General features: G+C 43.9%; 5 protein-coding genes and 1 long non-coding RNA gene across 13 annotated transcripts in view; 4 read left to right on the top strand and 2 right to left on the bottom strand.

Annotated features, from left to right (window-relative positions):
- The window catches only part of LOC105693461 (hemicentin-2-like), a 121,177-nt gene that overhangs the window by 84,471 nt on the left and 9,198 nt on the right, over positions 1-27,508 (bottom strand). For 4 of the 5 annotated variants that reach the window (XM_048659715.1, XM_048659719.1, XM_048659727.1 and 1 more), the window contains exon 2: positions 24,698-24,849. In XM_048659715.1, the coding sequence (XP_048515672.1) occupies positions 24,698-24,827 (130 nt within the window). In that variant the 5' untranslated portion in view covers positions 24,828-24,849. Of the gene's footprint in view, positions 1-254; positions 379-24,697; positions 24,850-27,508 lie in introns of those variants that run through there. The other variant, XM_048659747.1, reaches the window with a different exon arrangement.
- On the top strand, positions 1,429-3,610 carry LOC105693460. The gene is made up of 6 exons (XM_012413403.3): positions 1,429-1,632; positions 1,754-2,012; positions 2,122-2,400; positions 2,481-2,614; positions 2,753-2,918; positions 3,116-3,610. Exons 2-6 carry the CDS (start codon positions 1,764-1,766, stop codon positions 3,512-3,514), a joined length of 1,227 nt encoding a protein of 408 aa, XP_012268826.2. The 5' UTR covers positions 1,429-1,632; positions 1,754-1,763; the 3' UTR covers positions 3,515-3,610.
- Positions 4,096-8,528, top strand: LOC125502073. Of its 4 annotated transcripts, none has more exons than XM_048659696.1 (7): positions 4,096-4,266; positions 4,726-4,991; positions 5,092-5,367; positions 5,451-5,584; positions 5,672-5,837; positions 5,926-7,852; positions 7,941-8,528. In XM_048659696.1, exons 2-6 carry the CDS (start codon positions 4,737-4,739, stop codon positions 6,325-6,327), a joined length of 1,233 nt encoding a protein of 410 aa, XP_048515653.1. In that variant the 5' UTR covers positions 4,096-4,266; positions 4,726-4,736; the 3' UTR covers positions 6,328-7,852; positions 7,941-8,528. The 4 variants fall into 4 exon arrangements, with proteins under 4 accessions (XP_048515653.1, XP_048515639.1, XP_048515635.1 ...); XM_048659682.1 differs by having other exon boundaries at positions 4,096-4,555; positions 4,729-4,991; XM_048659678.1 differs by having other exon boundaries at positions 4,097-4,266; positions 4,729-4,991.
- On the top strand, positions 7,692-10,154 carry LOC105693311. Its single transcript, XM_020856635.2, has 6 exons — positions 7,692-7,832; positions 8,464-8,720; positions 8,811-9,086; positions 9,196-9,329; positions 9,455-9,620; positions 9,717-10,154. Exons 2-6 carry the CDS (start codon positions 8,466-8,468, stop codon positions 10,116-10,118), a joined length of 1,233 nt encoding a protein of 410 aa, XP_020712294.2. The 5' UTR covers positions 7,692-7,832; positions 8,464-8,465; the 3' UTR covers positions 10,119-10,154.
- Positions 9,110-9,551, bottom strand: LOC125502083. Its single transcript, XR_007279908.1, has 2 exons — positions 9,379-9,551; positions 9,110-9,288 (listed from the first exon to the last, which is right to left on the bottom strand). It is a non-coding gene; the product is annotated as an uncharacterized LOC125502083 (long non-coding RNA).
- LOC105693310 lies at positions 10,291-13,334 on the top strand. Its single transcript, XM_048659674.1, has 6 exons — positions 10,291-11,088; positions 11,274-11,518; positions 11,603-11,872; positions 11,949-12,082; positions 12,142-12,307; positions 12,717-13,334. Exons 2-6 carry the CDS (start codon positions 11,276-11,278, stop codon positions 13,134-13,136), a joined length of 1,233 nt encoding a protein of 410 aa, XP_048515631.1. The 5' UTR covers positions 10,291-11,088; positions 11,274-11,275; the 3' UTR covers positions 13,137-13,334.

The following is a 27,508-nucleotide window of genomic DNA, read 5'->3' as shown; positions in this document are numbered from 1 at the left end:
CGACTGTATCATGCAAATAAAAAATGTTGCTGAACCAGAACTGGTCTTCGTGACTTGAGGCCAGTTTCCTGAAAAATATTTTGAGAATTGCCGAAGTGGATGAATCCATCGAGGTTTCGCGCGTAACGGGAAGATCGGCTACAAACGTGGGCGATGGAATAGCCAATAGTTGTTCAAGTTACGACAATTTTTTCTTGTTCCTCGTTTCAAGAAACCTGCGGCTGTCACAGTGTACCGGAAGGGAATTTTCTTACCAAAATCAACCCGCATTTTTTAAATTTGGTAGGAGAGCGCTCGCAGCAGAGGTGGCAAAATGGCGGGAGATGGAACCGTGGTAATTATCCGGTTAAGGAGATATTCCGACCGTACTTTGGCGATGAATAACGATAACGAACACCATTCAGTTTCAATGGAAAATCTTTGACAGGTTGACTTTGAACTATGCGTTCACGGGTCACCGGTTATCGACCTCTCGTACTTTTTGGCCACAAGTCCGTCGGAAGAGGTTCGTTTTAATCACCGCGAACTCGTTCTTCGTAAGCATCACGATTCCCTCGCCAATACTATGGCGCAACTGAAGTGCACCAGAAGGCCACCGAGCAGCTTCGACGAGTTGCAAGATGCGTCGAACGAACGAGTTTTCCTCGAAGCGGTAGTCGTTCTCAGGATATCACCGTTCTCACTAATCGACAAAAGTAAAGCTAAACCCTCGAACGAGCTGACGGAACCGATCGGAGATCACGAGAATCCTGCTCACCTGGAAAAACGATAGCGAAACGTGATGAGAAGAATTTTCTACTCGCGTTACTAGATGTATTAGAAATAATGGAGATCTTGAAATTTCCAAGTGCTTTTATCACTCTTACTAAAAATAAGACGCTCATAAATTACCAACAACGAGACTCGTGGATTCTAATCTTTCGAGAATGCTACTACAACATCAGTTGTATGTAAATCATAAAACTATGATGTGCCGTATTATATTTTACGCGCACGAATCTGTTACGTCGTCGCTGAGCAGCGAGTTCGCAGTCCGGATACTCCAATTACGTTCAATGACTATATTTATTAGTCGACCCTACCGTAATTCATTCTTTCCACGTGTTCGCGCAGCCTGAATCGGAGCCATTCGGAATCAATGGAAACGGACGAGTTCGAATGAATTTTCGCTCTCTCATAGCGCAGAATATTTTCAACCAAGTTGGATAACCGGTAGCACTTCGTCTGCTTATTATGATTAATGGTGGTGATAATGAAAAAGGGATACGTAGATTTCAACAAATATTATGTACAAGTCACGATGATAAGTACGTAACAGATAATTACAGAGCACTTGATGCGGGTCCTGCAATATAACTACGCGGTGGAAATTCGCTTCTTCCGATATAAGCGTTGCAAAGAGGCTGCGTGAGTTTAGTACAACGTAGCTGTTGTAGCATACTTGACACACTTAATCTAGGATACCGCACTCGCGGTACCACTCCGCGACACGTTTGTATGTCGATTCGTTATTACAGCCTTGGCAGTAACAACACAACTTATAATTAACTACGTGTGCAAAGCTCGAGTTCAGTGAGGCTCTGCAGTTATTTGTTCCGCTTGATATTTCCGTTTAGGTGCACGTTGTGAGAAGTAAGTCAAGTTTCGTACTTGAATTAATACATTTTGTTACGGAATAATGCTTAAAAAAAAAACATTGCGAGCGAACCCTCGATGCACGGTGAGGTTCAATTATCCATTTGTCGCTCTACAGCTGAATCATCATGGCAACGGACATCGAAGACTGGCTCAATGCACCTTATCTGCAAAAACTCTTGAGAGATGTCGAGAAGGACGAGACTGTAGAGGTGTCCGAAATAGTTATAAAAGGGGCTACCGCAAAAGGGGACAACTATGCGAGTGACATGTTTCGCGTAACTGTGGATATCTCACGTATTCGGAATGGCGCGAAAATTAATGAAAAAGAATCCTTCATGGTCAAAGTCGCTCCCGTGGATCAACGAGCGGCAGTGGTAATTAAACGATCAAATAATTAATGAAGATTCAATCGGGTGAGCAATTTTTTTTTTGCTCCACAATTCACAAACTTGGCGCTTCAATCTACGTTATCTCATTCACCAGATATCAGCGGTAGGGATATTTGTTACGGAATTATCGCTGATACAAACACTGTTACCAAAGATGAACAAAATCATTGGAAATGTTTGCCCTGGAAGAAGGTTGAGCGCGCGGTGCCTTCGCGTTCAATTCGAGAGTCCAACTCACGCGATAATGGAAGATCTGTCAACCATTGGATTTCGGATGGCCGATCGTCACTCGGGACTCGATCTCGAACACTGTTTAGTGGCGATCCGAAATCTCGGACGTTTTCACGCAACGTCGGTTGCCCTCGTAGAAGAGGTACGAGTGAATCCGAATAAAGTTATTTTTCAAAGGTTGCTACTTCATGGTAATATTCTTCTGTAATTACCGAACTCAAGGAACCAGATATACTGGCGAATTATACAAAAGGGATGTATCACAAGGACCAACATCCGATGATGACCGAGTTCTTTGCAACGAGTTTGAAAGGCTTCGCAAAGGAGGCGGCGAGATGGTCCGAGTTATCTCCACGGTAATAAATTGAAGCAATCATTCCCTTCGTGCGGTCATCTGTTGTTGATGTTACAATAACATTGACAATTGTATTCATCGTTTCTATTATTGATGTTGTTGTTGTTGTTGTTATTGTTATTGTTATCATTTCACACAGAACCATTGAGAAACTGAAAAAACTGCCCGAAGTTCTCTACAATAAAGCAAGCGTCTCATGCGAATATAGCGAGGATGACTTCACCGTCCTCAATCACGGAGACTGCTGGGTGAACAATATGCTGTTTCGCTACGACGAACACCAAAAACCTATCGAACACATTTTCGTAAGTGGGACAATGATCAATTAGCGATTCAATTTCAGTTAATCAAAACAACTGCCCATTGATCGAATAAACATCGATCTCGTGCAAACATTCGCCAAGAATTTGATTTTGGCCACTTGACAATGGGTTGACGTAGCGATTCGTATTCGGATCAGTATCTGATGAAACTTTATTTGCGTTTGTTTTCGTCTGCACAGGTGGATTTTCAATTGTCTCATCGTGGCTCGCCAGCCGAAGACCTTCACTACTTCTTCGGTACGAGTCCCAGTGACGATGTAAGAATTTATCACCGCGATTTACTATTACGTGAATATCATACTTCGCTGACCAGTACGATGGTTCAACTGAATTGCAAAACGGAAATTCCGAGTTTCAAACAACTTACCGAACACATGAAAAAGCGCGAAATTTGCGAGGTAATTGCCACCATGACGGTATTGCCAATGGCGGTACTCGAAAAGGGGGAAGAAATAGATATCGCAGAAATGCTGGATAGCGATGGAACCTACGAAAATCCATCGTATCGTGGTAAAACCTACAGGAGAATCATGACAAGGCTTCTGCCACTGTACGACAGCCATGGCCTTCTAGATTGATATACTCAATGTAACACGACTCAACGTACTGTCGGAGATTACTTTATCTTATAGAACCAATAACCAGAACAAATAAAGATCTGCCGTTTATTATCATCCTCAAGCATTGAATTTTCCCGTCCTCATCGATGGAAAGGTCTCATCGACATGGAATTCCACATGTCGATCGATTCGTAAGATCCAAAAGTCCTGTGTGAAAAAATTTTATCGCTAATGTCGCGATTTTTTCGTTATCCCGAGTGTAATCTCAGTTTACATATGAAATGTAAACGTGGAAATACGAAGAATTTTAATTTTGATTGCACTTTCATGATGGACATTTAATATCAGCGTAGTTACAGACCATGCACCTGTAGAAATCCAGTTCTCCGGTATGTGACGAGGTGCCTATTTGTGGTAAAAGTTGTTCGAATCGACCAATCTTGCAATTATAGATAATATAACTTTTCAAGTAGGCAGTAAGTTCACGTGTGACAGCTCGTTCGCCAATGGGTTGATACAGGCCTCTTGCCTACGGATATGTATGTACAATTATCTAATTTTTTCACCATGTTTCTAAAATGCCGCTGCGGTCATCAGAGTTCTACGCGCGTCATCAGAGTCATTACCATTTTTTGAAGTAGAGGGGATATCTTTCACTGATCCGCCTCATAAATACATACATTCGGCATTACCGAGACCAGCGGTAAAGTTTCATAACAAATTTATGGGAATACCGCCCGAGAAGCAGTAGTGCCAGTCAGGAGTTAATTGTAAGGATTGAAAAAATAAAATTTTACCGTCAAAGAGTGTCAGCGAGGTATCGCTGTTGCACAATAATCCACAGTTTTGGTAGTCTGCGAATAAGTTAGTAAACTCCACGTTGACATTCGGTGGCTAGCCAAACGGCTGTGTGCGAGTAATCTTAATCCACAATTGCTATAATATGTGATTACAGAGCGAGTACGTTAACTGTAGAATTGTCAGTTTGTAAACATATGTTATTCATAAGTGGATTAGAATTTCGGAACGGATCCGAAAGCTGAGCCAGAAATGCCTGTGGTATTACGTCTCCAGTGATAAATGTTATTTTTACTGCTTTTGTTATGCGATGTGTACTTTTAAATCACTACCGAGAATGGGCTGTCAGCTTGAGAAAAATTTCGTTGATTACACTTTCTATAAATAGTAATGATTAATGAGCTAGGAAGCTGATCGGTACCGGTTTTCGAAAGTTTCAGCCATGGAAGCGAACTATCCGTCTTGGATAGACACGCCGTATTTAAAAAAGATCCTACACGATTGCGAACATGAGGATTCTGTTGAGATTACCAATCGAATCGTAAAACCAGCGGTCCCCAAAGGGGATAACTTTCTGAGCGACATGTATCGTGTTACTGTAGAGTTTCTCTCAGTTAATAACGATGGCCAAACAGTCCAACGGGAACGATCCGTTATATTGAAAATAGCCCCCGTCGGTGACGATCGCGAGAAACCGGTAAATGTCTATCCTGCATAACTATCCCTTTCGAATGAATAACAATTACGTTGAGCATCGCTTGGTCCATTGACATCTCTCGCATTGCCCTTGATCGTAGGTGGAGGATGCAGAGTTGTTTGGAATTGAGTTGTCGATGATGTTGCACACCCTGCCAAGGATGAATCGAATTCTTAGTGGTATAGGTCTGCCATCGTTGAGTCCACGATGTCTGTATACCCAAAGTGCGAGTCCCGTTCATTTGGTATTGGAAGATTTGACGTCCAGAGGATTCCGAATGGCTAGTCGCCGAGACGGTTTGGATCTCGACCACTGTTTACTCGCTGTACAAAATCTTGGGAGATTTCATGCTGCTTCGGTGGCGCTCAAGGAAAAGGTGAGAATGAGAATAAACGCTTCCATGTATTTCAATCATCCCATTTCAGATCCCACGGGTAAATTGATTTCTTTCGATGATAGAATCCCGACGTGGTAACGAAGTACACGAAGGGCTTCTACCACACGAAACAATCCCAAGTGCTGCAGGATATTTACAAACAGGGAGTGAAGGCTTTCGCAACCGAGACAACTAAATGGGAGGAATTGCCTTCGAGGTGAGGACAAATTACACGCGACGTTGATCCTGGCATAAATGATTGATGAATTGAATCTGCGAATACCATATGATTTTTCTGACGAAGAATTCCGGAAAAACTGCTCCAACTATCAGACGTAGTTTTTGAGAAAGGGTGCCAAGCTGCCGCGTTCCGAACGGATGATTTCAACGTCCTCAATCATGGTGACTTCTGGGTGAACAACATGCTCTTCCGCTACGACGAATCGCAAAAGCCTATCGATCAAATACTGGTACGTTTGAATAAATAAACTCTACTTTTGGTTGAGCATTCGCGCAATTTTAATTCGGAATTATTGGATCACGCCTTGCGAATAATAGGTGGATTTCCAACTGTGCCGCTATGGTTCGCCAGCGTTGGATCTTCTCTTCTTCATTGCGACCAGTCCATCCGATGATGTGAGGTTGCAACATCGCGAGACGATTTTCCGCGCCTATCATGATTCGCTTACCAGTACAATGATGACATTAAATTGCAAGACGGATGCACCGAGTTTTGACGATCTTCAGGCGGCTTTGAAGAGCCGAATGTTTTACGAAGCTGTCGCAACATTCGTCGAACTGCCGGTTATGTTACTGGACAAAAGCCAAGTAGTAGATTTGGGTGAAATAATTGGGCAGGAAGATGGTCACCACAACTTAGGCCATCAAGGAAAAGAGTACAGGAAAATTATGACCAGACTTCTGCCACTCTATGACAACCTGGCTCTCTTGGATGTGTGATTACTCGACGGGCAATTCCGGACTTCATCTCAGACATCATCTTTTCTATCCATAACAATACGTGAATAACTTCTTTTTTTTTTAAGAATGGAGTAACAAACAAAAAAATTCCGTCAAGAAAAATGTATCATTTATTGTTAACGGTCGGTGTTATTCGAATATTACGTAACGGTTCAAGGATGCGAACGGGAGATCTTGATTGAGACCGCGGTTATTTGTCACGATGCGTTGATGTAGCTCATTTTCGAACGTTATGTAGGAGTATCTACGTTTCTCTTCTTTTTTGCTGACAATTGCATATGCAATTAATGATGGATGATCATTATTCAAATATCACGAGCTACGGTAATGAATACGCGCTGTTTCGAGCAACAACTTTTATCAACAGTCTAGTGTTACAACTGCAATTTGAAATCAATGTCTAGATATCAAAGGTACAGAGCGAATTTAAATATTCGGATAGTCCAAAAGATTCACTCAGTTCACAGACAACGTTCTTCGTTTTTTTCCATTTTTCCTTTTGATAATATACTGAAATAAACAAAGCGATGAAAATTGTTTTAAAAACTGCTGGTCGTGTTCACTGGCCGACTTTTTCCTTTGACTTTCCTTCCGTGCGCAAAGGGTAAGAAAATTCAGATTATGTGAGCGGAATGAACCCGAGAATATTGATTCTCATAATTCAAAGTGAACTCGCTTTCGACTAATATCAGGGGTCGTTATTCGTATTTTCCAAAATTTTAACATAAAAATTGGTAGTGATAAACGGTGTGTTTTTTTCGGTGTATATCTATGTAGATATGAAGATTACGATGAAAATTTCGATCGTGATGAGTTCGAAAGACAATGAGAATAATGGAATTAATGGAAATGTACCGATACTCCCTCTATTTCAGATAATTTTAGCTTGCACGTAACTCAATCGAAGCATAAAGACACTGCTAACAGACTGTGATAAGAACAGACAACATTATTGAATCGTGCAGCAGAGTATCAGATATATTGCGTATCTGCGTATGTTCAGCGAATGATCGCTGCAGTCCGACTGTATGCAGTCGATCGGGCGTTCGTTTAAATTTTATCAGAGTGCCGAAACGTTTGACCGCCCGAAAAGCAGTGCACAAATGTATCTGGAATTGACGATATTCGGTAGGTAAGTCCGAACGTCCGTGTGGATGCCCCACTCTCGTCCACTCTATCTCTACTCATCGCATAGGCGTAACTGCGAAATCTCGAGCTCAACTGGCCGTGTTATCTAATTATGAAATGATAAATAGATGAGATCTCCGGCACCAATGGAATAGAAGACACTACAGTTTTATTACACACGCGGGCAGCTGCGTTGGAATCAGTCTCTGTTTAACCAGCCGGACACGAGCAATACAAAATTCATTTCACTGTCAGTTTGCTCTGGCGGGTCAAGTTATTTTGTGATATCTTTTATTTTTGGATTTGGCCAATCGAGGAATATTGAACGAAAAATTACTACAAATATCACAGGCAAGGTGAGAATCACTGATCGCAGGTAATCACGGGATCATTTCAGCGGTATAAATACCATACAAAGACCGCCGTAAAGTATGCTAGTTGAACATCTCTGAATTTTTTGACAGTTCTACCAATACTCCACGGGGATGGTATAAAGTGGATGAATGTTTTTCGGAATTCATGGAATCTTTTCCGCCTGGTTATTATATTTTATTGAATAAAATTATATTTTTTTTAATAAAGCAATGAGACAACCCCTGAAAACTCCCATCTTTGGAGAACAGTTCTATCCCCCAATAGTATTTTTCCGTTTACAAGAATAAAAGCACGTTTCGTTTAGTTATGAAGTATCTTAAAATAAAACGAATCAGAGGCGACTACTGGGATACTATCCGAACCGAATTCCATCATGTGATCATTATAGTGTAAATTATCTACAAAATTTCAATTTCAAATTTTCAAAAAGAACGACTGAGCACGTATGTAACGCTATAGCCGAGGTAGTAATAATGATTAGCTCACGATTGGTGTTTTCCAAATATAAACCCCATATTGTCATGATCTATATTTAGATCACGGACAACGGTATGGCGTACTAGATCCGAAGGCTATGAAAGTTTCCACAACCCAAATCCGTGCTTTTTTCAGACATGGGGTCTGAGATACCAATTTGGCTGGACGCCTCTTACGTGCAGAAGATCTTGCGCAATATTGAAATCGATGATTCCGTCGAAGTGAAAAATTTTAGAGCAAAGTCAGCTACGGTCAAAGGAGAAAATTACCTGAGTGATATTTACCGCGTTACCTTTGATGTAATTGGCAATCCGCGAAACTCGACGGACAATAAAAGCCAGAAGTCTTGGATCGCAAAAATTTTACCAAGTGGCGATTTTTGCAAGGAAATGGTACGAATCACGGCTATCGATACTTTCTCTCTCGCTGGAGTAGAAGAGTACTCTCAAGTGTGCTGATAATAATTTGTGTCAATGTTTCAGATAATCGACGCGAAGTTTTACGAAACCGAAATATCGATGATGAGAGAAATTATGCCGAGGATAGACGCGATTCTTGGCCAAATAAATCCCACGACATTCGCAGCGCAGCATTTACATTCCGATACGGAGCCTGTCATTCATCTCGTAATGGAAGACCTCAGGCAAAAGGGATTCGAACTCAACGAATCTCGAAAAGGTCTCGATCTACAACATTGTTTGCTCGCACTTCGCAAACTCGCGATGTTGCACGCGAGTTCGGTGGCTCTCGCGGAAGAGGTATGTACAGTGTCCGCATGGTATTCGGAAGAATTTCTGTATTCGTAAAAATCTGCGGATTTCACTCGAAACATTTTACACTACAATCGCACGAGCGCGTCAATTTAAGGATCTCCAATGCGTCGCAGGATTTAAACGGGGTCTGTTCCATAAGGATCATCCGGCTTCAGAAGTTGCGTTTTTGACCTTGTGTTGCGAAAGCCTGGGCAAAGAAACGGCCAAATGGCCCGAGCTAAGTCCCGGGTGATAAAATATTCAAAATTCCATTTCTTTTTTTTTTTTTGGCACTTACCATCGTACGATTACATCTAGCAACTTCGCTTATACGCCGGTTCATGATTTCTATTTTTTTATGTCCCGATCTACAGGATTTCCGAAAAGATTATGAAAATGTCAAAAGTTCTGTACGAAAAGGCGGCTGAGGCTGTTTTATTCCGAGAAGATGATTTCAACGTACTGAACCACGGAGATTATCGTTCGAATAATATGTTGTTCCTGTACGACGAACAGAAAAATCCCATCGATCTGAAATTCGTAAGTGAAACGAAGCGTACGAAAACCGCACGGATATGCAAATATTATAATAAATCGTAAACCTTGAAAAAAGCATGAATTGCAACGATTGTACAGGTGGATTTTCAAATGTGCGCATACGGTTCGCCAGCTGTTGATCTCCTCTATTTTCTTGGCTCAACTCCGGCCGACGAATTACGCGAGCATAAACGGGAATTATTGTTGCGCGAGTATCATAAGACGCTATTGAGCGTAATGGATGAACTCAATTGCAAAACTAAACCGCCGAGTTTCGAAGAACTGTCGAAGTCACTGGAAGAACGAATGTTCTACGAAGTCGCCATTGCCTGCGTCATTCTGCCGCTGATCCTGGTAAGCAAGGACGATCAGCAAAGCATTAACGAAATGATGCAGGCCGACGGATCCTTGGACAGTCCCGGCTGCAAAGCCGAGACATACCGGAAAGTGATGACGAGGCTTTTACCTTTGTACGACAGTATGGGATTGTTGGACTCGTGAATTAAACATACTTTACAAGTGGTTGTTTTATACGAATTCCGTTATCACTTATTTTGTTGTTTCTTAACAAGCGATCTTGTACTCAACACACGACAATTTTTTCGCCGATGAAATTGTAATCACCTGGCCGCGCTTTGTGGGAATTGAGGTGGATATCTACCGACGACTTCGAAAAAATACTAGACCGATAGTCAAAAATGTTGTTAGCTTGCGATAACCGGTCAGTGAGTCCGATAACGAGTCTTGAGCTCATATGGTAGAAAATAGCAAGACCGTGAACCGTGGGAGAGATAACGTATACTATTTTGTAAGCGACTCGTTAATGCAGCCGGTAGTTCGTACCGAGTAAATATATAAGTCGTTATGATCGAATGACAGTGTGAAAGAGATTAGATAAGCTATGTCCGTCTGCATGTTATCGTATAACTCCATTGTTACTGTTGAAAAATATCATCAGCGCACAAGGTATCTGCTAACTTGGTCAGACATATCCGCATTGTAAGTGTTCGTTTCAATGAAAACAATTTCAATCGCTGACGGGTGGCAGCAGCGAATATTTCGATTACCAGATATACCTATAGGTATGAACCGTGATAGCCGCTGGTGATTGAAGTACGTTGAAAACAATGATTCGACGTTCAGATCACGAGGCGAGACGTGATCATCATTTTGAAAATGACTTCCTTGTTTAGAAACCAGGAATGTAAATCTTCGACGACGTTGCAACAGCTGATTAAAGATTGATGAATATTGATACAATAGCAACTGTACGTACATATAGTTAGGTACACATTGAACCAGATTAATTTCAGGTTTTGGACTGATAATCTTTCTCAAATGAAATATAATACGTCTTGTGAAATCGTGGGAGCGCCGCGTAACTTACAATAAGTTGGATCAACACCTCTGATCAGCCGAGAAAAACTTGGGTCGCTATTCAAGTGTCGAGTTTACTTGAAAATACTCGAAGGTAGTAAAATAAATCTACGAGGCTTTTGCGAGTTTTTTATTTTTGTTTTTTTCGATTTTCCCGATGACCACTCTCACTTACGTTGAACGCTGATTAAAATAATGTCCGATATTGTAGGACGCACGATCGCGCATTGTGGCGGTGACATTTTATTACACGCTGACGATTTCATACTTAAATTTCAGTCATGAATCTAGTATACCCCGATTGGCTGAACGAAGAGTTCGTGCTAAAAATTTTACGACTTGCCGAGAAAGACGATTCGGTCAAGGTGACATCAATCCATTTATCACCGGCTACGAAACGAGGTGACAATTACACCAGTCTGATGTATCGAGTGACCGCAAAGTTCAAAAGTCGAAATTTTCCTTCGACCATTAAATCTGTAGTCGTTAAACACAAACCCGATTCGGATTGCGAAATTGAACTAGTGAGTGACTGGAGATAAAGAAATCGTACTTTACCCCGAATATTTCAGTGATATTTAAAAATTATCAATCAAACGACAACGCAGCAAGATATCGAGGGCCGGTTCAAAGCAGAGGCCTCCATGATGACGGATACTCTGGTCGAGATGAATCATTTGCTCTCCAACGAACCAGCGCTGAGTGCGAAGGCATATTTCTGGCAAGAAAAAAATCCCGTGATCCTCGTCCTGGAGGATCTCGTATCCAAAGGATTTCGTATGGTGAATCGTTACGAGCAACTTGACTTCGATCATTCGCTTTTAGCAATCCGCAATCTTGCCAGATTTCACGCTAGTTCGTTCGCGCTCGGCGAGATCGTAAGAATTACAAGAATTTCAAATCACGAGGATATACGCGCAAATTTTTTACATGGCGTGATAAATTATTCCGCAGAATCCGTCGGCTATTCGAAGATACACCAGCGGTTTTTTCGCCGCCGATCAATTGCCAGTGTTTTGGCAATACTTCGAAAAGAGCCTCCGGTGTTTAACGGGAATTATAGCGGACATGCCGGAATTGGGACCGAGGTAATTGCAAAGGAATTCGGAAAATAACTTCATTATTGAATGATTTTTCGTCTACGCAGGTACGCGGAAAAGATTTCAAAATTAGAACCTCACGCGACGAGAAAAGCGATGGAGGTATCGACCTGCGATCCGAAAGAATTCAACGTCCTTTGCCACGGTGATCTCTGGTCAAACAACATGCTCTATCGTTACGATGATCAGGGGAAACCAATCGAGCATATATTCGCAAGTATATTTCAGGTTGATTCGATTCGAGCAATTTTATGGTATAGAATCGACGTTGTACGGCGGAGTCGATTGAATCAACACCGGTGATTTCCGTTGAATGCCTCATCGTTCCCCGTTTTCGAGTAAAGAGAAGCGGAGAACGAGATAATATAGAAGTAAATCAATCGAATTAATACGACGATATAAACGAAACATTTCCTTAACGGGATTCGTTCAACGTTCATCCACTTTTCCGGTAAATTTGACGAGCTGTGTTATTTTCTCCATCGAAACCGTTCGTCATTCCAAATTATAAATACCACACACCGGATATCGTCGTTGCGACGACTTCTTGACGATTCCTCGATGAAAATCGTAGGCCTCGTGCAATTATCCACGGGTTAATTTACGTAAATAAATTCCGCAGGTGGATTTTCAGTTGCCCATTTACAACTCTCCGGTTTGGGATATCACTTACTTCTTCTCTACCTGTCTCCCCGATGACGGCGTTCGGCAGAATTTGCTGCTCGAGTATCACGAAACTTTGAAATCGACGATGCGTCGACTCAAATGTCGAACTGCGACCCCGAGTTTAGAGGAGTTTGAAAAAAAGATCCAAGAACGGAAATTTTTAGAAGTTGCAGTTACGTTGCTGATGTTGCCTATCATTCTCGCCCGGGGTGATGAAATCAAGGATCTCAATGACCTGGAGATAGTGTCAAAGGATTTCAACCCACCGTGCTTACGTTCTGAACTATTCCTCAATATTTTGAAACACAGGATGCCCGTATGGGACGAAATTGGTCTCCTTGATATCGACCGAAATGTTAAGAACTATGAGGTGTGATGGAGGAACCTGAGGCGTTTCGGCGTTTCAATAAATATGTAACCCTCCGTTTAAGCTACCGAGATGAACTGTCCGACTATAAAAGTGAAGGGTTATAGCGTGGATGGGAGTTATACTCCTTTTTTTTGTCACCCAATTTATCTTTGCTGCAGTTCAAACTGCAGGGATGGGGAGTGAAATAAATTCATTTCAAATTCATACAGGGAGTAATTTGAATATCAGGCATCGCGGATTGGCCGGGTGAAAAATGATCATTTTACAATTCCACCATCGATATACATAGACGATATGCATGGCTATAATTGGATCGAACGAGGATGAAATTTATCGCTACAGTTAATTGTATCAATAAAACGAATGCGTCGGTAGAGTTTAAACGAAATACGAGCGTGTACAGTCAGCCGAGCTGCACTCCAACAACTGTTCTAGGCTGGTAAATTTACGTAAATTCCGTCGGAGTCAATCGAATATTCCGTATGTCTGGCTCCCGTACGCAGCGACGAATCGATGTACCGCACGCGGATCTTCGGAGACGCTAGATTCTACCGATCGGACAGAATTTAAATCGAAGAGCGAACCGTCTACTCTCTACCGAACGCAGTTCGGTGACAACCGAGGGGTACGATACCGTGATACAGACTATCAAGAACGATTTATTGCCCGGTAAAATGTACACCAGCAGCAGCCGCAGCAGCAGCAGCGCTACAACGACATTCCCGATTTCGACGTTCCGAATTTAATTACTCAACTCCGCAGCTGATAATCAAGAAAAGCGCGATTTCCAGCGGTCGATTTTAACAGCACAGGGGTTCAAAGTTGAGACATCCGATGATCGTTAAGCCGCGGTGAAAAAGAATTGGTTGAATAATCGCCAAAGAGATTTAGCGACGGTAATTATCAGGCGATTATTACCGTAACGAGTTGAATCGATGCAGAGATGAAAGAGCTAGTTACCCGTCATACAAGGATAGAATTATTCGTCACCGCTATACGTTACGAGTAGCGATGATTCGATGATATCCGAATACAGTCGGGGGTTCTGTGCGATCAGCTTATCGAAAGTAATCAGGACGATATTTATCGGTTACGCCGCAATGCGACTTGAGTATTTGCCATAGATGCTGCACCGGTTCACCAAATATGGCAAACTGTGCAAATATACCTATAAATAGCTGTTCAAGTCTCCGATGAGTAAGTTATAAGCTCTACGTCCGACTCCGATACGTGGCTGGCTCCGGTTGTGAACGAGAATTTCGATCTCTCGTCGAGGCTTTCAGAGCGAACGAACCTGTTGAAATTGACGGCATCCGTGGTCGACGTGGCGTCCGTTGTACTGACAGCTGGAGGAGTCGACTTTTCTCCCATTATACGAAAGACTCCGGGTGCTCGAAATCTTTTGAATAACTGACCGGTACTCCGGCGATTTTGTCGTTCGTCGAGATTGTTGTGAATCTTTATCTGCAGCTATCGAGAGAGAACGCCTCGCTTCACCCGACATCGAGATTTATTTCACACGTATAGTCCGTTTTTATCTGCATTTATTCATATTTATTTATTTATTCATACTTTCAGGAGAAATTTTCCTCAGTTTTGTTATTATTCCATTTTTATTTTTTTATCATGAAAATCTTCAAACCCGATCCCCGGATTTTTGTTATTATTTTTTTTATTTTAAGAATGCAATTTACGAGAAAGATCGTCGGTTGTATTCATTGGAATCGGACTTCTACGATGACTATTTAGTTAGTAATCGTTGTTATCGAGTCGGTGAATTGATCTTGAAAAATGTGTTTGCATTCTTGGAACTTCACCGTGGAACCCTAAAGCAATTAGGAAATACTTGAAACGTCAACTTCACCGGATAAAAAATCGTCCGTTATTATTCCGTTCATGAGTAACAATTTTTCTGTGCTTCGGAATAAGCTCAACGATTTGACGGAAGTCTAAAAAGTTGACAAGCTCATAGCCTTAGATGTTTCTCAAAATTGGGGCTGGAATGCGACATTTTTTTCGAGGTTCTCTTTGGGATCCCCAATTATTTTAGAATTGAAAATCCAAATTTCAGAGCCGAATTGATCTATCTATGAAATTCATCGAGTTATTGTCAATTTATCGATCCGACAACCGAATCGACAAGGATATCTCGATGGGAAAAATTCGTAGCTCAATTTACTCAACGGATTCGTGTTCCTGAGGTCATAAAACGTAAGAAAAGTGCCATACGATCAATTTTTGAAAATAAAAAATTTTGCCCAAAATTTTAAAAAATCCAAAGGGGTACCCCTTGGAAAATTTTCGATTTTGGGTGAAAAAAAAAATATTTTATTTTATATGCTATTCCTATGTATTTCGACCCCAGGAACACGAATCTGAAAGCCAAATTGATCTGTCTATAAAATTGATCGAGTTATCGCCAATTTTTCACTTTTTGGAGCAAAAAAATGGAAACATCTTGATGGGAAAAATTCGTAGCTCAATTTACTCAACGGATTCGTATTCCTGGGGTCAAAATACATTAGAAAAGCATCATATGATCGATTTCAAAAATACTTCATTTTTGGCCCAAAAATTGAAAAAATCCAAAGGGGTACCCCTTGGAGTTTTCTCGATTTTGGGGTCGAAAATTGATATTTTTTTCAATTGGGATTTATAGACTATTCCTATGTATTTTGATCTCATGACTTCGAATCTGGATGCCAAATTTATGTATTCATCAAACTGATCAAGGTATCGTCAACTTATTGCTCTGAAATGGGAAAAATCAAGGACATTTCGATGGGATTTATTTTTCAAAATTGAAAAAAATGACGGCACAGAAATTCGAACGACGTACGAGATCGAATGCAAATGCGTGCTGTGCTGATGCGATGAAAGAACAAGATCCGATTCTCGCTGTGAGTTTCTCACGCCTGTCGCGGATTGCATCGTTCCGATTCTCAAAGGACCCTGAGATCTCGTGACCACCGGATTCCGTATCGTAAATCTGGTCTTCGCTTGGCGGAATATACTCCTCCCGTAGTTATATTCGGACTCTTGCCAAGTTTCGCGCAAGTTCCTCCTCGTGCCCTTGAGGGATAGGTAAAAATGCTGTGGATATTTTCTTTTATCATCTCAACTACGTAAGAGACCCTTACGTCATTCCTGACCAAATATCGCATCGCTCACCCCTTTGGGATTACCCAAGGAACTAGAAACGACACCCTTATAATATGCTCCGCTATCTCGTCCTGCTCCTCGGGGTACTCTTCGCGGTGGTGTTGAACTTTTTTCGTCGCGTCTTTTTTGTAATCTTCACCCCACAAAGTTCATACATCTCGCCAGCGACACGCTCCACCTATCCCTTCACTCGATAGTGTTCATTGTTTTTTTTTTTCAGAACCGTTGTTCGTAGATTGAATATGTTTCAGTGCGACGAGTTCTCATTTTCTAAAATGAATAATCGATCGATGAATCTCTTCGCTTACGTGATTCAACTTTTCGTCTAATTTCTTCGTCTTGTTCGTAATTCGAAACTACGGCTGATTGCGAGAAAACGTACAAATCTCAACTCGATGATTAAGAAAATACATATAATGTATATGTACGTAGATTGTACGTACAGGTACATCGTACACGTAGCGTACACGGGGTATACTCAATTTTAGAAGGTGTTCATGCCAGAGCTGAATACCATACGTGTTTCTATCACGTCGGTGAATATAGACGTGCTCGGTGCTCGCACATACATGGGAATCAATCGATATGGAACCGGTACTCGAACTACCGGAGATGTCCCGGAGAAATGGACCGTCCTCGGTCAGACGGGTGTCAAACTGAGGTCGAGTGGGAGAATGGGACGAAGTTGGCGGGGGACTGAAAGCTGGAAGCACGTATACCGACCTTTTTAGTCGTAATAAGGGATATTCGAAAGGATTGGTTGGCCTGATGTTATTAGGTATGAGTTTGATCTCTACCGAAACATTTTCGAGAACTCGCCATGAAATTGCGTATACACTCGGGAGATACCGTGAACACGATTTACAGTCTCGGAAGAAGTTTGAATCACTTTATCCAGTTTCGAACTTCGCGTAGGTTGACAGTTCGCCCGAGCATTCGAGATCGGAGTCCGGTCAGCCCTTTATTTCTCTCCTCCCATGATTCCGAATAGTTTTTCGCTTCTCTGTTTCCACCGTTCGCTCGTTCGATTTTTTCCTTTTATGGCAAATCTACGCGCAGTATCGTCCTGAATCGATTCAAGGTAGCAAAGGATCGGCAGTATTCCCCGTTTCTTTTTCTGTAATAACGGCATGAAACGCAACGTAGGTGTAAGACAGTCGATATATCGAGCGATAGGGAAAGTAATAGCCAATTTCACCGACAAATATGCTGATACATCAGCGCCATTAGTCAAAACTGGCGCTGGGTATAGCCGCTGATATTTCTGGCAGTCAGAGAGAAGGGTGCGGCTGTGTAAGGTCGAGTGGCCCCCGTTTGTGTACGGAAATACCGTTCGACGATTGTTCTCTCCGGCCGGATTTCGATGATTGAAAAGGAAAGAATAGAAAAGATGTTCATCCGATCTTCGGATCCGTGTGCGGTTCGCACGGCGTACCGTGGACGACGGTGCCCGCGCCTGTTTCGTTTACTCGGGTTAAAACAATCGTATATACGCGAAGTTTAATTAATTACAAGTTAATTCCAGGTGTTCCGGGCCTTCAATCAACCCGAATTGACTGTGCGTTGGGCGCGGGGTCGCAACAAACGAGCCAAATTAATCACTGCGATTGCTATCTCCGATACCGAAATAAGCCCCTATTAATCTGCCTACCCCCTCTTTCCTAAACCCCGTGCCGCACCGTCTATCCTACACGCCAACATGTATATTCGCACCGTTACGGAAACGTACAATCAGTTACACCGTCCATAGCTCGTATTCATCCGACTCGGTCACGATCTCAATTGTTTGTATTACCCAAAGACTAATTCTGCCAAAAATTGGTGGAATGGCTGACTCACCTTCCCCTCATTTTCATTCTTTTCTAATCCTACTTTCACCATCTACAAATTTATGAAAAATCGAACGCGATTCGAAGTCTCACCGATCTTCTTACTCTTGTAGTCTTTTCTATGCTGGGAACGGGTGGATCGCGATTAACGGGAGCTTTTGATCAAAAGTTGCATTTGCCTTGTTCCGAACGCGGCTCATTGTCAGCCAAAAAATACAAGTTTCAATTATCTGCAAGTTTTCTGGAGCATGCCAAATTCAATGCCTCATTCAGTTTACACTCGTGAAAGCTCCGTTTTTGTGCAATCGCGCAATTATTGAAAATTGTTTTCGTGATTTGGAACAACTTCGCGATGCATACGTACACGTTCGAGTGTGAAAGACGAATGTCTGAGAATTGAATTCACTTGACTCGCTATTGCCGTTACCATTGTGAGCTTTCGCAGACTTGTAGGGGTATACTTATGCATACCTACCCCTGATGTATAATCATGCCTACAGCGGTATTCACAAAGTTTTGCGAACCGTGATTCCGAAATTCGCAGAGTTTCCAGACGTGTCTACTGCCAACATCCATACAAGTAACGTCAAACGGGGAGTCATAAAATCGTTTATAATAATACCTACCTAGATACAGTCGACGTATAAAGCGGAACTGACAATGAGTGTACAAGTTATACGCGACATCGAGTCATTCGCTGTAAAGTTACAAATCGAGTCATGCGATAGGACAACCGTCATCGGCTGCGCCGTCGATCTCGCGGTGTGATGATACATCGGAGCGCGAAACGCGTAAATCCAGCGACGAAGTCGAAGGAATTAAGGCAATAATTATTCCACGCGATACATCTCCCCCACGCTCGGTTGAACAAACAAAGCGGTCAACGGAAAAGATTGATGAGACGTTCTCGTAATTTATTGCAACACGTGTGTGTGTGTGTGTAGGCGATATCGACGATCGATCGTATAATATAGATATACGACGTAGGCCCTACGAAGGGTGAGATAGTTGAAAATATCGCCTGTCAATTGTCTCGTCCGTTCATTTCTGCGTTAGTCCTCGAGCGTGTCAGCGGTGAAGTGCTCTCCTTTTCAATTTGGGGAAATTCCCCCGAACCTGATCAGGAAATGGAAATTTATGGCTGCATGTTGAAGTACATCACGGTGCACGCGAATGAAAAGCTGGCCTTTGGTCTAATCTTCTAGAACAATCGTAGAGTGGAATTAACCTGATTTCCTTTATGCCCAAAGACCGCAATGTGCTCACCAATTCCTCGATCCTCTGCCGAGATGCGCGTACCCTGGCCGGAAACTCATGTGCCAAAGTGAGGCAGTGTCGGTGCGGTGCGAGTGTTGGGATTTTGAGATGTTCCACCGACCGGCACGCGAGCACCATAATTCTACGGGATACTTGGGCGAAAGTCCTTTGGCAGGATATTTATTATCGTGTACGTGTAGGCAGGCGAATGGTGCGAGGTTCCGCAATACTCTAATGTATACGGGATCAAAAGGCCGTAATTATTATTCGCGTTATTCTCTCTCTTAATCGGCTAATGATCACGCGACGTGAAGAGTGTGCACCGGTATAATACGTACGGGATAGGAGGAGGTACGAAGGTGTATAAGAGGAACGAAGGACTGACTAATTTAGCCATTGAGGAAGTAGAAACGAGATTGGAGTCGGCGGCCCCGTGTTACCGAGGAATGGCGTGTGGCTGTGCGAAGAATGTCGGACGCCTTATCGATCAAGGTTACGAGAAGATCATCGCTGGAATTTATAGCCCTCCCGAGTGAACTCCGGAGGAACGAAAGACGAAAGTTCAGGGTTTAAAAACAAACGAGCCTCGGGCGATTTCAAGTGGAACTTTCAAGCCGGGTTATACACAGCGGAAAATTCATAAATTAGATCAACTGCTCAATGCTCACAGAAATATCGATCTCGTTTAACTGAAACGCGCCGAGTGGGGATCGTCGTATACGCCGTACTCGGCTATTAGCTTTTCATTTCATAGAACGGACGATCGCTCTCTTTGAGTTTCGCAATTATATAACTTATCGAAAAAAATCTTCTCGGGGGAAAAATTGAATTGAAACAGAAATGGAATCCGAGAATCATAACCGATGCGGGACACTCGAAGTTTTTTCTCATTTTTATCAGCCGTTCTCTCTTTCGAATTCCCCTCGTGGCGATACGTGAAATCTCGGATTTCATCGTCACTGACGAACAACGCGCATGCAAATAATCCTACATCTCTAACTTTAATCACACGTTCTTTTTACCTACAACCGCGCTTCGCCTTTTCGTGGTTGATCATTTTCCAGAACAATTCATACGCACAGCTTTTCGTGTTTCTCTGCAAACAAACGTATATCTATATACTTGACTCGTATCGAGGGTTTTATTAAAACAGAGAAAAAAAAAACTTCGTGGGTTCTGAAAATGAGCTTTTACCCGAAGCTTTTTCATCTGACCGCAAAGTTACGGTAGCCATATTGTTCCAAAAATTAATTGTACAGCTTCATAAGCATGTGAATAAGAAAACCAAAATTCACTGGGATATGCGTGAGATTACAAAGACCGGTTGGTGGTATATCGGTAGTCATTAGAGTTCGACGTGAATTACAAAAAAGGAGAAAAAAAGAAAAAATGAATGGAAGTTTTACACGCTAGGCGATTAGTAGAGCGAACGCCAAGAGATTTTCGGTTCGGAAATGGCGTAAGCGAATATAATCTGCAGCTACCCTAGCGTGTCCATTATCGCGACACGGAGTGTAATAAGTTGAGAAAAAAAATCTACCAGATTCTAATCCCAACCAACTTTCGTAGTCGGTCGTGAAATAACTCGCGACTGTTTTAACGCGATCTATGATTTTCAGTAAAAGTATGAAAGACAAAATGAAAACATGAGGGGGTGAAATTCTCCGAGAAAAGTTACACCCGGAAAAGTCGGGGCGACGTTCACTGCGGGGGAAACGGGAGACCCTGCCTGCGATCGTCGTCGCTACCGTTTGGTCCAATTTCCTGGGAAACTGTATACATACATACGCAATGTTCCATACATTAAAATAAAAAGCCGTATCCAATATGGAGCATAGAGGCCCTCGGCCGAAGAATATAAGGAGTGAAAAGGCGGAACGGGTGGGAGCGGATAGTTGGTAGAAAAAAAGGAGAAGCGATCGAGGGTGGCTTAATGCATAAACAATGCGTCGCTTATTCTCGCCCGATGCAGCTCCAATGAATAATAAATAAACTACCGCGGACCTTGTAGACGAGTCGATGGACGGACGGACGGACGGACGGACTCGCGGGGTCGGACAAAAAGGACCATTAAAAAAGTAGAAGAAAATAAAGCGGACGGAGCATGGAGATTGCGGGGAAAGTGAATGGCGCGAGGGATACGTGGAAGCGGGGTATGAGCCGGCGAGGGCGGAAAAGTGGCAGAACCGATTGCCGGTCGCTATAGGGTAATATCGGGGCTCGCTATCGACGCACGCAGGGTTCACAATAGACGATTTCGCGGGAATTGGCTAAACGGAGAAATATAGGATGCGTGGACAGAGAACGGTGAGAGAGGTGGGTAATAGGACTATACGGTGTGTATACGTGGAGCGGTGCCATGGGTAGCTGCCTCTCAAAGCTACCGAACAAATCTTTCACCCGGAGATAAATCGTTATTTGTATCTTGCGCGACTTCAACTTACCGGTGTTTCGTACGTATACAGTGGATAAGTAAACAACGTTCTCGACGGAAGAACCATTGATTTTTTATCGCCACCCCTCTCATCGACCCGCCAGACGCGCCGATTTCGGAAACACGCAAAAATTTATTTATTAAATTCAACGAAAGTGTAAGTGTGTGCCGTCGGGAGGGACGTGAAACTGTTTCGGTGAAATTTGAAGGAAAAAAAGTATGGGTACGAGTATGAAATTTGCAATATCCCCGGTGAGGAGCTACGGGGGACGTCAGTTGGAGACAGTCAAAAATGGATCCGGCTGAAGAAAGGGGAGTAAAAAGAAGAGGTACCTACGGAGGATGGAGATGGGTTCTTAAAAGGTGGTGAAAAATGATAGCGAGTTCCACGATTCCGTGGGATGTGTACAGCGTATAGAAGTATAGGGTGAAGGGGGAGGGGGAGGGGGGTCGGCAAGAGCAACAGAGCTATGTGTCGCGCAGCTGGAGCAATAATACTTTTCCGACTGAGTCGTCAATGGTCGTCGCAGGACCGTTCGCCAATTCGTTTTAAATTTCTCAAAGAAACCCTCGTCACGAGCTGTCACCCTCCCGAGGGTAACGATGCAAGCAACGTATACGTAGGTATACGTCTGCAGATATCCATATAGATAATAATATAGGTGTAGGGGTACGTATGTACCGGTGAGTCGACAAGATGCGAAGAGACGAGAAGAGGATCGTAGGACTCCCGGTAATAACCTACGGGTCCTCTTTATCAACCGAAAGCGATCTTACGCCTCGTTACGCTGGGATATTGTCGCGACGATTCCATCTCCCCGAACGAGTCACCTCGCCTATAATACCACTTTGGCCCTTGACCGAGCCGAAAGGAGAAAAATAAAATACGCCGATTCGAAACACGAATGAATATCTCTCGCCTTGTCTGCTTTTCCAGATTCGTCGACCGGCTGAAAAAAGTTTCTTCGGACCGCGGAACGCGGGGAAAATTCAGCCGATGGCTGGGCAATTCATACCGAGCGTGAAAATTCATTGAAAAGGTACGTAGCGGTTGCGGGGCACTCGAACTTTACCCCGGAATACGGCCGGACGTGCATACTTGCGATCTTATACCAGATGCAGGTGAACGGAAGCTGTTTTGCAAGCCAAATATACCTGCATAACGGACACCAAAGGGGGTGAGTGTTGAAGAAATCGGAAAATTACCGGTGGTCGTTCAACGTTGACGCATATGCGAACGATATGTGAATGTGTACAACACTTGATTACATTTCAATCACCGTTTGCTCGCTATTGCGATAGTTTCGAACCCGTTCGTACGTTTCTTACAAACCTCGATATCGAGGAATGCGTGAATTTTAGTGCCGATAAAATTGCGGGACTCGGCTGCCACCCTGGTCTGACTTTCGACGCTCGAATACCCCGCAGTCCTTCAACCTTCGAACAACGTGGTGTAGAAAAAGTGGGTGACACGAAGAGAAAAAGATATAAATCTGTGGAGTGTGTGGATTTTTCTTTATTCCCCGGCGCTATAGATTTTTTCCCTCATAACAGCGGTTGAAACATGTACGAGGTTCTTCGGAGACTCCTCGCGTCGGCTGTTAAATGAAAATTGAAATTTGAGGATGAACGAGGCGTGATTTTACAACGCCGATAAATTTGGCGCGATACAAATAAACAAGTGTTGCCTACGCAGGGATGGTTGAAGCTTCCCGTTTAATCGCGTTCAACAACGGAAATTATACCACAGCCGTTGGGGATGTCCGATGTCGGGAAGTGAACGGCGATTAATTACTTTTGAAGAGCTTTCAAATCAACTATCGTGACTCCGCGATATCTATTAGTCGTTCGTTAGCGTTTAAAAGGTGGTACGAGGCGAACGGAACCGGCGATGAAAAAGTTAAGGGATCGCCAAGGGGAAGAAGGTTTTTCATGGTTCCAAATGCGATATCCCACCGCTAACGTTCAGACGCACAAAATTCGGTATCGATATTCGTTCATTAAAACGTATTTTCTCACGTCATCGGCCCTCCGACTTTCCGATAGCTACTTCGATACCCTTGGTAGATTCCACCCCCGCTATTCGCGCTATCGGCATTCCGTAACGCTTGGACCACGCGGGCTTGTCGGGTGCCGACCTTGTTTCAGACTACAGATTCGTCCCTCATAGCCCTCCGATGGACGATCGACGTCGATTTTCGACCAAGTATGATACTCTGGGTGCGGCGAATCGAACCAAAGGATCCTGGCGACGGGGTCTCGAATTTTGAGGGCGTCCCGCGTCGGTTGTCGCTCCACGTCGAAACGATTCTTCGGTTTGAATCGTATTAGGCAGACGCGTCGAGTGACGTATATCAGAGCACGACGCCTGCGGAGGCACCGTTATCTCGTTAGGGTGGTCACGTCTTCTCGACACTCGGCGTCAACCCCGTCACTCGACTTTGTCCCGGCGGCGCGGATCGCTCCGCTCTCCGTTCCTCCGTCTTTCTCATCAAGGAACGCGAAATGATTACGCGGGATTCGCGCGAGGCACGCCCCTTCGGTGTTCGAACGTTGTTCGTCGAGGGTCATTTTTTTCGACAAATATTATTCGAAATTGCAGACAAAGCTGAATCGTTTCTTCCGGTTGTGCTTTGATTATAGACGGTTTATTTTCGAGTTCGAGGTCCCTGCGGGCGGTACGTATATTTTATGTACGACGTACACTGTACCCGATTAAATCGATACTGAACCTCTGCCAAGTGCATCTACGTATATCGTGCCACGCAGCTAAATCCGCGGTACCGGTATCGATACCGCGCCAACGATGATTGGATGAAATTTTCTCAGCGCGTACCAATTAGTGATAAAATTGATCGATCGATCGATTATCGAGTGCAACGTACCTGTGCTTTTTACCGTCGGTGACGCCAATCCCGCCGCCGACGACGAGGAAGTCAGTGCGGATTCGGCTCGCAGGAGATGCGTAACTCCTAGCACCGCTAGGGCTATGTTCAGCAGACTCATTCCAGCCATTATTACTCGTCCATGTTAACTCCTGAAACAAATTCGGTATTCAAGAATTTTTCGATCCTCCGTTCGTGCGGGCAGAGCTTTCGCATGCGTTCGCAACGATACAGCGGACGCATAGGTACGTACGCAGTTCGATCGGACTCTCGATACGAACGCGTCAAATAGCTACGACCCTATAAACTTTTTGGCACCGACGTGTGCAGCTACACATCAGCGATCCATGCCGTCTGACTTCGACGCAGGTTTACAACCGAACAAAGCCGTTTGCTCGTCTCGCGGACGATGGGACATTAGGTTGCTCTGCGGGAAGTTTGCGAGTTGGTAATCAGTTATTGCTCATGAATCCAACTTGCGTTTGCATATTACGCGATGAGGTATTTCGGAACAGCTACGAGGACGCCATGTATCGATCGCACGAATGATATATTATGTCTGTATCCGTATAATAATAACAACAATAACGACGATAATTATAACGACGATACAACCTCGGGGACGCGAAACGATAACGTCAGTTTCTTTGTACGAATTATGGGTGTACTAAATTAAACGGCGAACGCAGTCCGCGTGTTATTGTACAAGGGTACGATATAAACGAGACGTATGATAATTCGACGCTTTCGGATGAGTAAAGTATAACGGTAAAAAGTCAGACCGTGCAGAGTTCAAAGTTGTTTCAGCGATACGTATTTGTATAATGTATGCCATACGCCGAGTAAAGTTTGGATTTCATAGAGTTGCGGGGAATAAAGAAACCCGCCGGTCGCTCGATATACGTAGTACGTTGGCGACCCTCGGGGGACGGCGGGTGCGGACATTTTTTTTTTCCCTTTTTCTCGAAACCCGAAAGGCACAAGTGGAAACCTCACTCGACCGTATACTCGGTTCACCGCACTATGTAATAGCTCCGTTATCCGCGGTACCGATCGTACGAGTACCCCGAAATTCGCCATTTCCCCCCCCTCCACCACCTTTCCGCGAGTTATAATTTTCTTTCTCGTCATGTCACGGGTGCTACGGTATCGCCGAGGACGTAGGTTTCCCTCATCGGACGGAATTTCGGAACAAGGTACGACGGAAAATTCATTTTCGCACACTCGACGCGACAGAGTACAGGTAGTAAATCGGCGAATTTGACGAGAATTTTATTTGTTTTCCATTTTCATCCGGCGACGGAGATTCCGCGGCTATACGGCTACGCAAGATGAAGGCGGTATCGAGGAGAGGCGGCTCTTGGGTTTAATCGGATTACGAAATTCACTCCACGACGGTGTTCCGTCACGAATCGACAAGCCCTCAATAAGATTACGAGCAATTTGCATCGCGGCGGTGGGCTGTGCGGAGTAGCTGCGCTCCTCCTTAAAGTCGGGAAGGTCTCCTCTATCCCGTTATCCCTCGGCATCGGCGTCTCTCTTATCCGTACCTCCGCGTCTCGCAGCACGTCGAGGATGTCGGGTCCTCGCTGCGCGAAATCGGGAAACTCGGGTCGACGTGACGTCACGAAGTTACGGTTTCCAGAACTACGTCATATTATCCCCTTTGTCATCTCAAATCCCTCCTCCCTCCTCCCTCCTCCTCCATACTCCCCACCTCCTACATACCGTAAGATTTTCCACCGCAGCTTCCGGTCTCCGATGGAGTCCTATATACGCATTACATCATATTCCATTGATATTCGACGGGATTTTCTTCCTCGATGAAAACGACGCACAAGTTTACTTCTATCGCGCGATTCGATGATTCACAGGTACGCGAGAGCGAAGACGCTAGTGGTCGCTCGTGTACTCGGTGACACGTCGTAAGTCGTGAAATATCTACGAACGCCACGTGTACCGTAACATATTTATACGTGAGATGAAAAATCGCCGATTCATCTTCATCGGCGTTATCCGCCGGTAGAAAAACCACCCTATCCGACTCTCGGACGGAGCGGGGCGGTAGGTACGTGTTCATACAGAGGACCGCGTCGCAGGCGCGCGAGGTACGGAGGAAGCGTCGCTACTTTATTCTATTCACCTCCGGCCCCGATTCCGTTGTCCGTTGTCCCCGGCGAAGAATCGACCCCCATTTAATACCCGTCGCGGACCACGAGCACCCGCGATGCAATCGTCTCGTTGCAAGCTCACCGAAGAGAGCGTTATCGCGGCTGATGGCGAGGGGATCTTGGCCTCGAGCGATGTGGGGGACCCCCGGAGCCAAAGAGCTGGGCGAAACAGCCGCCGGCGATAAGCTTTTCAAGGAAGTATCCGGTGTATTCTTCCGAAGGGAGATCCATTTTCAATGCGGCAGCCCGCGCGATCGCCATACCTTCGCTCGGGGGTAAGACGAGTCTTGTTTAATTTGGCGATAATTTACCATCGCGGAATCATCGAGCTTCGTTTCGATTTTTTACCCACTTCGAAGAGTGGATTATTCCTCTTCATTTCCTAAAGTGTATTTCCAAAGTTGGGTAGGAAATAGCTCAAGATTTGATAGGTATATATATGTGTATGTATGTAGTACACGTACATTCGCAATGGTCGGCGGTACATAAATTCGAAGAGGGAAACCACTCCGCCTCTGCGTGCCGTGGTTTGCCTGGAAATTAAAAAGCGCGTAATTGCTTTTCCACCGCGTGGAGAAATGTGAATCCTTGGGTGAGCGAGAAAAGTGAATATAAAAACCAAGTATTACTATTACACAGC

The sequence above is a fragment of the Athalia rosae genome, chromosome 1, assembly GCF_917208135.1.
Source record: "Athalia rosae chromosome 1, iyAthRosa1.1, whole genome shotgun sequence".
In the NCBI taxonomy this organism is placed as follows: domain Eukaryota; kingdom Metazoa; phylum Arthropoda; class Insecta; order Hymenoptera; family Athaliidae; genus Athalia; species Athalia rosae.
Note: the sequence above shows the minus strand (reverse complement) of the source record. Positions and strands in the feature narration are given on the sequence as shown.

What these genes read in the sequence shown, in the direction of transcription:
- LOC125502073 (XM_048659696.1), top strand. Translation starts at nt 4,737, where the DNA reads ATGGAAGCGAACTATCCGTCTTGGATAGACACGCCGTATTTAAAAAAG. An exon ending in TGGGAGGAATTGCCTTCGAG is followed by an intron (nt 5,585 to 5,671) that starts GTGAGGACAAAT and finishes TTTCTGACGAAG; the next exon opens with AATTCCGGAAAAACTGCTCC. An exon ending in AGCCTATCGATCAAATACTG is followed by an intron (nt 5,838 to 5,925) that starts GTACGTTTGAAT and finishes TGCGAATAATAG; the next exon opens with GTGGATTTCCAACTGTGCCG.
- LOC105693310 (XM_048659674.1), top strand. Translation starts at nt 11,276, where the DNA reads ATGAATCTAGTATACCCCGATTGGCTGAACGAAGAGTTCGTGCTAAAA. An exon ending in CGTTCGCGCTCGGCGAGATC is followed by an intron (nt 11,873 to 11,948) that starts GTAAGAATTACA and finishes ATTATTCCGCAG; the next exon opens with AATCCGTCGGCTATTCGAAG. An exon ending in ATGCCGGAATTGGGACCGAG is followed by an intron (nt 12,083 to 12,141) that starts GTAATTGCAAAG and finishes TCGTCTACGCAG; the next exon opens with GTACGCGGAAAAGATTTCAA.
- LOC105693460 (XM_012413403.3), top strand. Translation starts at nt 1,764, where the DNA reads ATGGCAACGGACATCGAAGACTGGCTCAATGCACCTTATCTGCAAAAA. An exon ending in TGGATCAACGAGCGGCAGTG is followed by an intron (nt 2,013 to 2,121) that starts GTAATTAAACGA and finishes CTCATTCACCAG; the next exon opens with ATATCAGCGGTAGGGATATT. An exon ending in CGGTTGCCCTCGTAGAAGAG is followed by an intron (nt 2,401 to 2,480) that starts GTACGAGTGAAT and finishes ACCGAACTCAAG; the next exon opens with GAACCAGATATACTGGCGAA.
- LOC105693311 (XM_020856635.2), top strand. Translation starts at nt 8,466, where the DNA reads ATGGGGTCTGAGATACCAATTTGGCTGGACGCCTCTTACGTGCAGAAG. An exon ending in GCGATTTTTGCAAGGAAATG is followed by an intron (nt 8,721 to 8,810) that starts GTACGAATCACG and finishes TCAATGTTTCAG; the next exon opens with ATAATCGACGCGAAGTTTTA. An exon ending in ATCCCATCGATCTGAAATTC is followed by an intron (nt 9,621 to 9,716) that starts GTAAGTGAAACG and finishes ACGATTGTACAG; the next exon opens with GTGGATTTTCAAATGTGCGC.